Source organism: Triticum urartu, unplaced genomic scaffold (assembly GCF_003073215.2).
Source record: "Triticum urartu cultivar G1812 unplaced genomic scaffold, Tu2.1 TuUngrouped_contig_6163, whole genome shotgun sequence".
Classification (NCBI taxonomy): Eukaryota; Viridiplantae; Streptophyta; class Magnoliopsida; order Poales; family Poaceae; genus Triticum; species Triticum urartu.
Window position 1 is genome coordinate 2,179 of NW_024116900.1, and position 15,570 is coordinate 17,748.

Consider the following 15,570-nt stretch of genomic DNA (forward strand, 5'->3'; position numbering starts at 1 on the left):
TCGACCCTTCGACAACAACCCAACCTACCAAACCAAAAATAGGGATCGTCGACCCTTCGACAACAACCCAACCTACCCTACCCCAACATAGGGGTCATCGCCCCTCGACAACAACCACCTACCAAACTAAAAATAGGGATAGCCGACCCTTTGACAACAACCCAACCTACCCTACCCCAACATAGGGTACATCGACCCCTCGACAACAACCCAACCTACCAAACCAAAAATAGGGATCGTTGACCCTTCCACAACAACCCAACCTACCCTACCCCAACATAAGGGTCATCGACCCCTCGACAAAACCCAACCTACCAAACCCAAAATAGGGATCGTCGACCCCTCGACAGCAACCCAACCTACCCTACCCCAACATAGGGGTCATCGACCCCTCGACAACAACCCAACCTACCAAACCCAAAATAGGGATCGTCGACCCTTCGACAACAACCCAACCATATCAACCTTATGAGCCTTGCCTAAAGAAACATTTTGCGTGGCATAATTCAACTATTCACGACAGATCTCATATGATAGAATATGGCACTTTCATCAAACACAAATAAGGCACAAATACATCAAACACAAATAAGGCACATTAATAGCATAATCCAGTAACACAATTAAATTCAGCACAATCACAATTTCAGTACAAATGTCTTCCAATTTTAATGCTACAAATAGCAGATAGTACTACAACAACATTAAATCATTCATCAACTATCTCCTTGATCTTCCCGATCTTCTCCTTGGTGGCCTCCTTCTCTTTGAACAGAGCACCCATGGTATACTCTAGGTGCCTTTTCTCTTGCTTGAAGTTCTCCCTCTCCTCCAACAACATGTCCCTCTCATGCTTGATCCGGTCCATCTCCTGCACCAGCTTCACCTTCTCTTGCTTCTCTTGGTCTCTCTCTTTCTCTGCTTTGGCCCTTAGCACCTGATGGATGTTAGTGTCTGCTTTGTCAGCCAAGTTCTTTTTCTCAAGATCTTCCTTCAGGTCACAAAGAGCTAGTGGTGCATTGCCTAACTGGGTAATTGCATGCTCCTTGTCAGCCACCGTTTTGGCAAAGTCAACTTTTAAAAAACCTCAGGTTATTTTCCATCTTCCTCTTATTTTGTAGGACCTTGCAGACTTCTTTGGCATTAACTATGTTCCGTCTCAACCTCATCGTCACCTCCTCCTCATACATAGTCCAGATGTATTGCTTCAATGGGATTGGCCACTCAGGGTCAATCCACTCCACATAGTTGCACTTGGGTCCATCCTATGAATGTGTGAAAAAAGAAAATAACATTCAAACCAATATAGAACCAATTTACTAAAAACAATATAAAACCACTTAACCTATTTAATTCTTCTAATGTTCTACTTGTACAAATATAATATAGAGCTAAAATACTATTGTTGTAATATCAGACATATAAAAATATAGAGCAACATTACTGATAAAAATATACAGCAACAATAATGATAAATAAAAGCAAAAAGAAGACTGCATTGGCTACTACTGATAAACAATATAGAGCTAAAATACTTATAGAGAAGAGTTATGGACATAGGCAAATACTTTCATATCAAGACTAATGGCCAGAGCATAAAAAACTAACAACTCATACACTCCATCGGCTACTTATGCATTTGGTACTATTGTTATATCAAGAATTATGGCTGGAGCATTGTACTTTTAACATCCTAATTGCAGAGCATCAGAAAATCACTAAAACAACTAATTGCACTGCTCACTTACCTTCTTCGCACAGCCTAGAAACCTCCTGCCGCTATCAGTGGATTCAAATGCCACCAACTCTTCACACGGGGCTCGATGCTCACAATGAGCAACATGATTCGGAGCTAGGGTGCTCCATTTCGTGCACTCCATGGTCGTAGGTGGCTAAACATAAGCAAAACGACTTCAATTTTGATCGGGAACAGAAATTCCCCTTTATCCCTAGAACCCTAACCCTAGATTTGGTTCAAAGGAGCATATGCTAACCTGACTTGTCATAGATTCATTGTTAGATGACATTGGCAGATTATCCCAAGACATCGTGTCTCCCTTCCGTCGGTAGTGCAAAGCCCGTCGTGGCATCGGATGGCGGCAGCTGCGGTGCGAGAGGGAGGGGAACGGGCAGAGGGGAGAGCGGTTGGATGAAATGCCCTCCGGCCTGCGACGAAGACTTAACGAGCAGTGGTAACGGCTGCCTGGCCTCGGCCGTTTTCCCTGGCCACGTGGTTTCGACAAGTGGGCCCAAAATGTCAGATTTTCACTTAGTCGTGGCTCAGAGCCTGTTTAGTGCATTTTGTTATTTACTTGCCATGGAAGTTGCGGTCTTTCATGATTTTTGGCAAAAAAATAGTAGTTTTGCTGTACACTAGCCACAAATGTAGTGGTTTTTAGCAATTTACTCCATGGGCAACGCAGGACATGGGTGGGGTTTGACGTTGCCACATAGGAGCGGTGCCTCCATGTCGCCCCCGTCTTGGGCGACTCGGATGGTGCTCCAAACCCTAGCTGTCAGGCCACCCACTTCACCCTCTTCTCCCTTAGTCGCCGCCGAAGGACACCACGGGACTAATTCCGGTGGCCGATGGCGGTGGCGGGGTGCTACTTCTTTAGCTAGCGTTGATTTTTTCCTTGAAGAGGAAAGGGTGATGCAGCAAAATAAAGATAAGTATTTCCCCCAGTTAAGAACCAAGGTATCAATCTAGTAGGAGGAACACACAAGTCTCCAATAATTACACCTGCGCAAACAAACAAATACTTGCACCCAACGCGATAAAGGGGTTGTCAATCCCTTCACGGTACTTGCAAGGATAAGATCTGATAGTGATAGATATAAAAGGTAAGTAAAAATGCAAAATAAAATAAAAGTAAATAAATTGCAGCAAGGTATTTTTGTGTTCTTGATTTTGTAGATCTGAAAATAATATGATAAAAGATAGATCTGAGGGCCATAATTTTCAATAGAGGCTTCTCTCTTTAAAGAAAGCATATGTTGGGTAAACAAATTATTGTTGAGCAATTTATAGAAAAGCGCATAGTTATGATGATATCCAAGACAATGATCATGTATATAGGCATCATGTCCGAGACAAGTAGACCGACTTCTGCCAGCATCTACTACTATTACTCCACACATCAACCACTATCCAGCAGGCATATAGTGTATTAAGTTAACAAGAACGGAGTGATACCCATCTCGATCATCTTTTGATTCACATTTTGCCATGTATAGTTTTAACATTTCAGTATGTAAAACACAACATTTCAATGTTTCAGCATGTATATTTAGTATTTCAGCACATATATACCACATTTCAGCACATATATTTCAGCATTTAAACATATATATTTTAGCATTTCAGCACATATAAACAACATTTCAGCATTTCAACACATATGTTTCATCATTTGAGCACATAAACATGTCGCATTTCATCATTTGAACATAAATTTCAGCATTTCAGCGCGCGCACTCACACAGTCATTTTAGCCACTTAAAGTTCGAGACACAAATAAGTTCAACAAACATATAAGTTCAAGACCACAAATAGATTCAACACTCAAATGACTAATTGGTTCAACATCTAAAAGCCACTCAAACATATAAGTTTGAGACCAAAAATAGGTTCAACATCTAAAAGCCACTTCAACATCTCCAAAATAACACCAAATGGTCCAAAGCAACTTGATTAGCTTTCATCTTCTCTCCACTTCATGAGCCTTGACATCTCAAAGCGCCGAATCCTAGTAAATCGGCGCTAGGGTTTTCATTTTTTTAGTGAATGACATAAGGGGCCTACTTGTTAGAATGAATAAGGATATGGGTATGCGGGTACGTGGGTATGGTATTTCCTTCCCTTACCTGTACCCGACTTCACGATGGGTATATTTATTTCTCATTTATAAACCGATGGGTAATTATTTTTCCAAAGTCCTTATCCTAATAGGGTTTTTACCCGTCGGGTTCGCGGGCAATGGGTACCCATTGCCATGTTGAAGCCATCGGGGCATACATCTTCATTGCTTCTAGTGGGCCTCCCTAATAGAGGCGAATGTCTTCTTTGAACCAGAGTCAACTATAGCGGGACACTCGACCATTGAGAGGATGTGCATGCTTCAAGAAGAAGAATGATGGCAGCTGTCCAGAAAAATTAGAAGTGCAACCATTCCTCTTCGGAGATGGACGACGATGAAGATGATGATGGTGATGGAGAGGAAAGGGTGCCTAGAAGTCCCACTCCGACGTCTAGCAGGTCAGCCCGACAAGAGTGAGAGAGGAAATGAGGAGTTAAAGACAGATGGAGAGGTGGAGGCGATGAAAGAAAAACATTGATGTGTTGCTGAGGATAAGGAATGAGTATATAGAGAGAGGGAGCAATAAAAGATGGAGATGGAGGAGAAGAACTAAAGAAGATCCAAGATAAGAGAGTGAGATGAGATGCTATGCAAGAGAGCAGGCAAACGTCAGGAAGAGATGGAGGCACGGCTCGAAATTCAAGTGCGTTGGGCGACAATTAAACGACTCAGGGGAATCGTTTCATCATGTTGGATGCGAACTCTACGGATCCATAGGCGTGAGAATTTTGGAAGAAAATGTGAATGCCGATCATACGGTGTAGGGACCTTAGACGAGGGGACAATGCACATGTCGGAGAAGTTGATGGTGCACATGCTGACAACATGTGATCTGTACATATTGCCGGTTAATGCTTTCATTTATGCAACTTTCTAAAACTTATGTGCATGTTTTCTTGATGTGTTAAATGTTTAAATTTGAAGGCAATCGAAGTGTTTGAACGAGAAAAATAATAATTGATGGCGACTCTGAGTTTACGCGTCGTCCGGCTAGTCTCCAAATGCATATGGATCACATATGCATTGTTGTGACTACAAATAATATGGCAACTCTGCGAGAATTTCTCTTTTTTTTTTGACCGGATGCAAGAGTTGCTCTTAGAATTGGTACCATGCATTATATAGTTCGTGGCGATCTGTTTGGGCCTCCAAACTATTATCTTTTGTGGAATTGGTTGCCATTTATTGATATACTATTATAGACGGGTTGCTTCCTTCTTCGCAATTGCTTTCGGTGTTTTTCTTGCTGTCACAGATATAGATAATGACTTGGCTTCTTATTACTGTATTTGAACTAAACAAATTAATTATGTGTACAATATCCGTGTCCTTCAGCCATTTTTAAAGGGGAATTTTGCTTCCAACTTTAAGATGAACTCAACTATGAAGCATCATGCATTCTGTTAGGATGCACTAATAATCGTCGTAAGCCATGGAACTGTCTTATACCAACTCAATATCGATTAATTGTATGTTCCTAAAATTTCTACCCTTGAGCAAAGAACCAAGAGCGAAAGCAACGAATATGATCAACATGATATTATGAAATAATATGGTGGTTCTGACTAATCCATTGTTCACTTGACATACTCAGATATGCAACATGCACTCCATTTTATTTTTGGTTAGTGAGAACGCTAGTACGCCACTTCCGAAAGAAGCTAATGTAACCGCCTGGAAGAAGAAGATAATGAATCTGCTCGACAAGGAAGCACGCAATCTCCAAAACAGAAGCCACTCACCGTGATTCAGGCTCTCCTTTCCTTGTAATCTCCAGAATAGATGGGTTGCTTCCCTTGTTGTAATTGCTTTTAGTGTTTTTGGTCACTATATTCGTACATTGCAACGGGACATAAATATACTGGCATTGCAACAGGATAAAAATATTCTATTATGTTAGCTTTTGATTTATCAGTCCATATTAATGTGATTGTGTAAATATTTCTTTTGCCAAATCCTGTTCGTGATTTACCTTATAGTTTGATGAGAAATTCAATAAGTAAATTAAAGTAAAATTGAATAAAAGTGAACTTGGTTCAGAAAGTAAGTAAATTAAAGTGATTGATTATCGTAGATGGAAATTCAGTAAGTAAATTAAAATGAACTTGGACGAATGGATGGTAAGAAAAAAAAAGTGAAAGATGAAACTTTACATTCTTTTTAAGCAGTAGAGATAGATATAGACCAATGAATTGTTCTCTTAGCTTTGAGCTGTATTTGAACAAGACAAATTAATTATGTGTACAAGTTCAGTGTCGTTCAGCCATGTTCAAAGGGAATTTTATATCCAACTTTAAGATGAATTCATCTATGAAGCATCATGCTGTTACAATTATAATGTGATCAAATGGTCAAAATGTTAATTACCACAAGTTAAATGGGCCCATTAATCAATTTCGGGATTAATACCAATTAAATTGTAATTAACAAATCGGGCCCGTGATTGGGGGGCTGAATTAACGCTAATATGGTTAAGGTCCCACGGTCAAAGTCAACCCATTATATAAGGAGCAGACTTGCACATACGCATCAGTCCATCGCATTAGCCATCGTCTATTCCGAAAATCATTCCTTTTTCCAATCAGGAGAGCACGGTTCATTGATGTGAAGACTTTCCATTACTCCGGCGAGGTGCCGGAGACGTTGTTGTTCTTCGTCCTCTCTAGACCCGAGATGGCATCACCAAACAGAGGTATAATCAATCTACTGCTCCTAATTTCCGCATCAGATCAAATTGTGTAAATGCATATTAGGTACGATCCGATTAGCAGTTGAATAATCTCAGTAATTATTTCTAACATTTGGTATCAGAGGCCGGTTGGATCTAATTACATGAACCGATTTGATATTCCGCAGTAGACTAATCCTACTGAGCAAACGAATTGATCTTTACACATCACTCCATCGCATTAGCCATCGTCTACTCCGAAAATCACTCTTTTTCCAATCAGGAGAGCACGGCTCATTGACGTGAAGACTTTTCATTACTCCGGCGAGTTGCCGAAGACGTTGTCGAGTTCTTCGTCCTCTCTAGACCCGAGATGGCATCACCAAACGGAGGTATAATCAATCTACTGCTCCTAATTTTCACATCAGATCAAATTGTGTTCATGCATATTAGATACGATCTGATTAGCAGTCGAATAATCTCAGTAGTTATTTCTAACATTTGGTATCAGAGGCCGGTTGGATCTAATTACATGAACCGATTTGATATTCCGCAGTAGACTAATCCTACTGAGCAAACGAATTGATCTTGTCAACTTGCCTGAAAATCGTGCATTTAGGCATCGCCAGCGCACCTCAGGGTGGTGGGTGGTGCTCCTGCCGCTGTGTGCCTCAGGGTGGTGCTGCTGTCGTTGAGCACATCAGGCCGTGCTCGCGCCATCACGCATCAGGAGCCGCTGCGCACCTCAGGCCCCGCCGCCGCCGCGCGCCTAAGATCGGTGCTTCCGCAGCAGCGCGCCTCATCAGGGTGGAGCTCCCGCCGCCGCCGCCGCGCGCGATGCCTTAGCGCCGAACCCGGCGCATCAGTGCCGTTCCCGCATGGATAACTCACTCCCTTAACTGCCGCTTATCAGATCCTGTTTTCTCCTATGAGTAGCGGCGGCGCTGTAGGAAAGCTAACTCGGTTAGGGATTCAGTATTATGCGTATGTCATGGGCTTTGCATATAACTGGGCCGCACGGGGCATAATTTCTGTTAACGACTTGGCGATGGCAGTAGGCAGCGAAATGACAAAGTTGACTAGTATAGCCCAGTAACCCTGTACTAGTATGCGCAACTCATTTAGTGCAGAGCCTTTTTGAATTATGTTTATTACTTATGAAACAGTAGGTGGGTGTTTAGTTATTTGTATGATTCAGTATATTTTATGAATACTTTTCCCCCTCCTGGATGCTGCTTCATACAATTACTTCCTTAGCATGTGCACTGCTGTACTTTTGATAGGTTGCACATGAATTAGTTCTGTTTGCTGCTGGTCATTAGTTAATTGCTACTGCTTTAGTTACGCAGCGGTGCATGATTCATGGGCTACACTGACGTCTCCTCCGCTGCACAAGTTACGCTGCCATTTAACCAGCCAATGTTTATTCTTTTGTTATAATTAAATATGCTGATTAAATTGCACGGTTGATTGTTTTTAGTGTGTGCATTCAGAAATTATTTATGAGCATCAGTGTTGAATTAGAATGGAACCAACGAGAAATTTTGGTTTAACACTGCTGTATATTCTCACGATAATTGTGATGATTAATTTAGTATTGCATGGCTACATACTGACCAACGTTGTATGTGGTCATGATTATTTTCCGACCTTTTATCTAAGGCCACTACATATCTTGGGATAATCACAATAATTAATTTGTATGACACATGATTATATTCTAACAAAAGTTGATTATGATCATGATTTCTAGAATTAATTTCCCAATAAAGATATTTCATTTTGTTCCTTTTCGTTACTGCCCAACGGTGTTGCGAATAAGGATTCTATTAAATTTGAAATGTTATTAATCAGACCAGCGTAGGATTAATATCATGCATTAAGTTTCCTTATATATGGATATTTTCATAATTCGTATTTTTGATATCCATGTTATTTATGTTTTATTCAGCTTTGAACCCATCAGTTATTTCCGGGCTCCTGAACTCAATTGAGCACCTCAATGGGACTAACTTTCCTACCTGGAAGGAGCAGATTTTGATTAACCTTGGTGTCATGGACCTTGATTATGCACTTAGGGAAAAAGCTCCAGTTCCTTTGTCCTTTGATGATGAAAACCTTGCCGAGAGAACTAAGGTTTATGAGGCTAATAAGGAGAAGTGGGAGCGCTCCAATCGCTTGTCTATCATGATCATGAAAATCACAATTACTCTTGGGATTAGGGGAGCAATCTCTGATTCTGAATGTGCTAAGACTTATCTAGCGTCGGTGGAGGAGCAATTTAAAGGCTCAACAAAAGTCTATGCTAGTACGTTGATCATGAAAATGCTCACCACTAAGTATGATGGTAAAAGCGGCGTGAGAGAACATATCATGACTATGAATGATATGGCCGCAAAATTAAAGGGCATGGACATGAAGATTTCTGAGGGCTTTCTGGTTCACTTCATTATGACTTCTCTCCCTATGGAGTATGGTCCCTTCAAAATTAATTATAATACTCAGAAGGAGAAATGGACCATGAGTGAGCTCACATCTATGTGCGTTCAAGAAGAAGAGCGGCTTAAGGTTGAAAGGATAGATTATGCTCATCTTACTTCCATAAACTTAGGGAAAAGAAAGTCTCAGGGTGATGGGAAACCTAAGAAGAAGATGAACTTCTCTAATATTGATGCAAGCAAGCTAGGGAACTCTGGAACCAAGGACATCGCTACAGAGCCTAAGGGTCCTAAGTGTCATTTCTGCAAGGAAGATGGGCATGTCATGAAAGAATGTGATGGCTTTAAGGCATGGCTTGCTAAGAAGGGTAATGAATCAATTTCCTAAGTTTCGAAATAATTTATTTATTTTCCCCTAAATAAAGATGAGTTGACTCAAGTGCCACTTGCACATTTCGAACTCATTTCAGGGATTCCATTCCGTGAGGACACTGAAAAAGATGGATCAAAGCCTTAGATTTCCAAGTGGCAAGGAGACTGATGAACAAGGATTAGTATGTCTCCTTGAGTATTGGTGATTGTTCATCCTCCGTCGTAATAATACTCTTATGTTCCTAGCATGAGGGACCTTATTTTGTTTCTCTATGATATGATGGATTTGTTATTTTGCGAACAAATATTGTGTTATTAAGAGTTGTCATGATGGTTCTGGTTGTGTTATCTCTTGTGAATCCTTGATGCGTATTATGAGTGCTCATCGAAATGATGACACTATTATCTAAGCCATATTTCGAAGGGGAGAATTAAACACTCTCATTAAGAGAGACCTTCATCTACTTGCCTTACCTGATTTAGGCCACACTATTGGTTATATTAAAGGAAATAAGTAAAGAAAACTAATAAATGAGTTCTTTATGGTACTTAGGATTTGGAATTAATACGCCAAAATGTGTTCCATTCCCTATTGGTTATATTACTCTTTTGTTACCTTCGTCCCTAATTATTTGCATCAGCCCATGTTCTAGAAGAACAACGTTTTCAATATTGTTACCCGATGTTGTTCACCACTGTCAAACACTCTTAATCTTTATAGAATGTTTGCACCAGTGGGAGCTATATACAAAAGGGCAATGGAAAACTAAAGTTGTTGGGTTCATAGAGGAAATAAGAAGGGAGTTGCATTTACGCTAAGATGAGTGGGAGCTAGTACATCACGTTATGTACTTTATGGTATCGTATAAAATTAGTTTTCCACTACTAAGCCTACTATCTAAGTTGACAACAATGCAATTTTGAATTTTAGATATGTTGTGATACAACCAGGCAAGCCTCGTGGCTTAACAATTTTACCTGGACTTATACTGGTACACTACATAACTAATATTTTTGTGCGATAAGTAATCCGCGCATTAGTTCACTAGCAGCAACAATTAAGTGAGTATCATGTTGTGAACTATATTGTCCAAGACCAAATATTAAAATTCAGCATATATGTACTAAGTGCATGATAGCTGATCCCCTAACTAAAGGCTTACCACTAATATTGCTAGCATAAGTATAACTCAAGGCCTCTAATTGTCGGGATAATTATATAAATGAGATTTCAAATTTTGATCTGGACAATAAGAAAGTTTGTTTCGCTAAACAAGTGCACATGATGATTAATAAAGAAACAAACTACTAGGACCATAAGTAGGGAGTATGCCTGCATGCACATACAAACTCCCAACCATGAATAATTATCCGTGTCAAGATGGAGTATTGTGCTATAGATAATGGGGTTCTAGTAATAACTATTCGATTACTATGAATACATTACCTTGGTATGGTATTTTGTCGAGATATGCACTAATGATGATTAACCATTCGATCAAGTGGGAGAATGTTGCGATTATAATGTGATCAAATGGTCAAAATGTTAATTACCACAAGTTAATATGGGCCCATTAATCAATTTCGGGATTAATACCAATTAAATGGCAATTAACAAATCGGGCCCGTGATTGGGGGGCTGAATTAACGCTAATATGGTTAAGGTCCCACGGTCAAAGCCAACGCATTATATAAGGAGCAGACTTGCACATACACATCAGTCCATCGCATTAGCCATCGTCTACTCCGAAAATCACTCTTTTTCCAATCAGGAGAGCACGGCTCATTGACGTGAAGACTTTCCATTACTCCGGCGAGTTGCCGGAGATGTTGTCGAGTTCTTCGTCCTCTCTAGACCCGAGATGGCATCACCAAACGGAGGTATAATCAATCTACTGCTCCTAATTTCCGCATCAGATCAAATTGTGTTCATGCATATTAGATACGATCTGATTAGCAGTTGAATAATCTCAGTAGTTATTTCTAACAAAAACAACGTTCGGTTACATCATTATTCTTTAGAACCAATTTTCTTTACCTACTAATAAAGCGACTATCGCTTCTGGTCGTCCGTCATTAAAATTACCCTTCAAGTTACTAAAAATTACCCACCAATGCCATCCATAAGTGTGAAAACGATTCGTTTTTTATTTCTTAACTCGTCACCGATAGCTCTTGGTTCATCTAAGGAAACGCCCTTACACATCACAAGCCAACAAAGCAGCCTACTGGCCTGGGTGTTTCTCCACCATCCAGGAGACCTGGGTTCGAAACCCGGTCATCCTCATTTTTGTAGTTTTTTTTTCGCGAATTTCAGTTGGCGTAGTATAGAGCTATTTCGCCAAGTGTCGCTTAACAGATGGTCTACAAGGTATAATACGGTCAAAATATTCTCTTTTAATTCTTTTTTTGCAGATTCAAGTATTTTTTAAATATTTATATCTTTCAAACCCCAACTTCAAATTTAGCATGCTAGATATGAAAATCGCCTAGAAAATTTTGTAGATTCTAAATATAATGTTATCTTCCATGTTAATTATTTTTAAAATTATTTTTATGTTGCACCCTTAATTAGTACTTTCCTTTTTTATTAAAGACACGAATGTTTCTTACTCTTTTTTTTATACGTCCCTTATTACCAGATTTTCATCCATCATTTGTTCGTCCATTTGCACATAAAATAAAAAATAAAATAAAATATGTTCACAATTCTAAAAACTGTTTGCAAATAGTATAAAATGTTCATGAATTCAAAAAATATTTTTAATTTTAGAAAATGTTCAAAAATTTGAAAAAGTGTTCACAAATTTTAAAAATGTTCATGATTTCAAATATGTGCACGAGTTTTAAAAAATGATCATGATTTCACGAAATTGAGAGTGATAGTGTATCTCGATGATACAACAAAATGTGGCCATGGCCATTGAAGAATATGAAAAAAAATCTCCCGTTGCAACGCACGGGCTCTTTTGCTAGTAGAACCAAAATTCAGATTCCAGTTGAGTGCTGACACCATGGCAAAAGATATCAAGTTCAGATTACCACGAATTAAACCCTACAAATATTTAGTACAATACGAACTATAAGCTGGGCAAAGTGAATCAAACTGAATAATATGGACCGACTGTAATTCTGTAAACACCAACAGTCAACATACTAAGCCCAAGAAGTTGTCCTTTCTACTGCCGGTGCCGGCATGGATATGTTTAGCTCGGCTAGAGCAGATATGCAAATCCAAATAAACCTCAAAACAATGGCAATCCTACATGAAATCCATGTACGAGAAGTAATTTTCTACAAGAAGCAGTCGTCACATGTAACATACGATTTGGGGATAGAGCGCCAAACTGAACAGTACTAGTATGGATTGAGCAAAGTATGCTGGCAATAGTTGAGCTACCTGTCAAAGGAGCCAAATCCGCGGACACCAGCAGGGAGGTTCTTCTGCGAAGGAGAGATCAATTAGCCACATTGCTGAGAGGCGGAGATAATTAGGTTGAAATATTGGGAGGAGCAGAGAGATAGAGATACGTACAGAGAGCTGGTGCGTTGCCGGTCCTATGACCTAGCCGCAGATCCGGCGTGAGGACAGCCTTCCCGTCGCGAGAGAGGCGAACAATCGAAGATTCGTCATCCTCCGATTTTTGCCCGGTCGGCTGCCTAGTCAGGGTTTCAGAGATGAGTTTGCGTCTTCTTCGCTAGCACGGCACGTTTAGGCCGGAAATTGCTATCTCGGGATCCCGGGCTCGATGGAGCCAGGATTTTTGAAAAAATATATCATATTTTATAAGTTTACTAAAGTTTCCATCTCTAAAAATAATAAACATGAACCTAGGGATTTACACTGCATCTCTATAATTTTTTATGATTTTTTTTTGCGATAGAAAGAGAGTTTTATTCCATATGCATAGGGTTACAATCAAGAGGCACCAAATCCTCGATACAAAGAGGGCTTCTTCCTAGTCATACAACAGTAGTGAACTCCGTACGACTATACAATGCCAACTGATGTGCTATCCTATTTTGCTCACGCTTGATTTTTGATGGAACAAACTCCTGAGTCTCCATATGATGCTTGATCTCTGTCACCAAGTGTCCATAAGCTGACCTGGTTAAGCTCTCCCCGGTCAATGCTGCCAACGCCGAAGCTGAGTCTGACTGCACAATAATTGGCATGGAACAGTGTTGCACGGCCAGTGCCATGCCTTGCATGATCGCATGCAGTTCCGCTTCCAACGCGTCGTTGCAATTGAATATACACCTGTATGCTGCAAAGATTACACTCCCATCTTGACGCCGAAGGATCATACCCGCCGCAGCAGACCCGTCCTCCTGCATGAAAGCACCGTCCACCGAGAGGGCAGCGAATTCAGCCGGCGGCCGCGGCCAAGCCAAAGGGGTGCTCGGCCTGGGAACCACGTGTGGAGCCTCATGCACCCTCGGCATCTTCCCCTTAAGAATTTCTTCCGTTGAAAATCTGCTGCATAGGTTGAGGGAGTTCATATAACTCTGGAGGTAGTCTGACGTCGCCGACAACGGGGGAGCCTCCTTGCCATGAGTGAGGTCTGAGCGCAAAGACCAAATTCGCCATATCAGCATGATCGTGCAATCCCTCATTTGATCGCCGCAGTTCACAAGAACATTTAACAGCCAGTCCTGTCCCGTGTCTTGTAAGACAGCATTGCTAGGAAGACACCATACCAGCCTCATGTGTGTCCAAATTCTGCTCGCATGATCACATGAGACAAGAGCATGGAAGCTCGTCTCCTCTCTCCCACATAACGGACATCTATCTCTAATTGAGATGTGTCTATATTTCTTGCACTCATTTGTAGCAAGGGCACCCGAAATAGCCTTCCAAGCCATAATCTTCATTTTCAACGGAACATGGGAACTCCAAATACGCTGCCAGATATGCCTCCGTCCGGAGGGGTTGCCACTAGAGGAACTCAAGTGTACCGAATGTTGAACTTCCGTTGCGAGATGGTAAGCACTTCGGACAGTAAACTGTCCACTCTTTTCAGGGAACCACGCGATGAAGTCCTGCTCATTCCTAGGAGATGTGCGAATCTTCAGAATCTCCCGCACATCCAAGTCCCAAAAGTGTTCCCTAAGCCGCTGCATATTCTATGCACCATGCTCATCCAAGAAGTCAGCCACCCAATTGTATCGACAATTCTCCTTGGGAGTTACTGGCCGGAAATTATTTCCTCTAGGGATCCAAGCATCAGCATCTCTCCATGTTTTAATGAGAGTACCATTACCTACTCGCCATATAATGCCTTTCTTCACAAGATCAAGTCCGTGAACAATACTTTTCCACACCGCCGAAGAACTAGCTGAGAATACCGTGTCCAATAAATTCCCCCTTGGGTAGTATTTAGCCTTCAACAAGCGAGCACACAAGCTGTCCGGGCTGTCCAGGAGACGCCAAGCCTGCTTGGCCAACAAAGCTTGATTAAAGGCCCTCATATCACGAAATCCCATACCTCCCATAGCTTTCGGAAGCATCATCTTCTCCCAGCTAAGCCATGACATCTTCCTCTTCCAGTTCTCCACCCCCACCAATACTACCTCATCATCTTTGTAAGATCATGCTACCTCTTGAGCACTGCGTTGGTTTTCCCCGAAGAGGAAGGGATGATGCAGCAAAGTAGCGTAAGTATTTCCCTCCGTTTTTGAGAACCAAGGTATCAATCCAGTAGGAGGCTATGCGCGAGTCCCTCGCACCTGCACAAAACAAATAAATCCTCGCAACCAACACAAATAGGGGTTGTCAATCCCTATAGGGCCACTTACGAGAGTGAGATCTGATAGATATGATAAGATAATATTTTTGGTATTTTTATGATAAATATGCAAAGTAAAAATAAAGGCAAAGTAAATAGCAAAGGAAATAACTAGGTAGTAGGAGATTAATATGATAAAGATAGACCCGGGGGCCATAGGTTTCACTAGGGCTTCTCTCAAGAGCATACGTATTCTACGGTTGGTGAACAAATTACTGTTGAGCAATTGACAGAATTGAGCATAGTTATGAGAATATCTAGGTATGATCATGTATATAGGCATCACGTCCGAGACAAGTAGACCGACTCCTGCCTGCATCTACTACTATTACTCCACTCATCGACCACTATCCAGCATGCATCTAGAGTATTAAGTTAAAAAACAGAGTAACGCCTTAAGCAAGATGACATGATATAGAGGGATAGACTCATGCAATATGAAG

General features: G+C 40.9%; 1 protein-coding gene across 2 annotated transcripts; it reads left to right on the forward strand.

Moving 5' to 3' along the window:
• Positions 1-5,931: 5,931 nt before the first annotated feature.
• LOC125530234 lies at positions 5,932-9,686 on the forward strand. 2 transcript variants are annotated; one of them, XM_048694626.1, is made up of 3 exons: positions 5,932-6,552; positions 8,480-9,334; positions 9,437-9,686. In XM_048694626.1, the coding sequence occupies exons 1-3, from the start codon at positions 6,534-6,536 to the stop codon at positions 9,481-9,483; spliced, it is 921 nt and encodes a 306-aa protein (XP_048550583.1). In that variant the 5' UTR covers positions 5,932-6,533; the 3' UTR covers positions 9,484-9,686. The 2 variants fall into 2 exon arrangements, with proteins under 2 accessions (XP_048550583.1, XP_048550582.1); XM_048694625.1 differs by lacking the exon at positions 5,932-6,552 and adding an exon at positions 6,758-6,920.
• Positions 9,687-15,570: the final 5,884 nt, after the last annotated feature.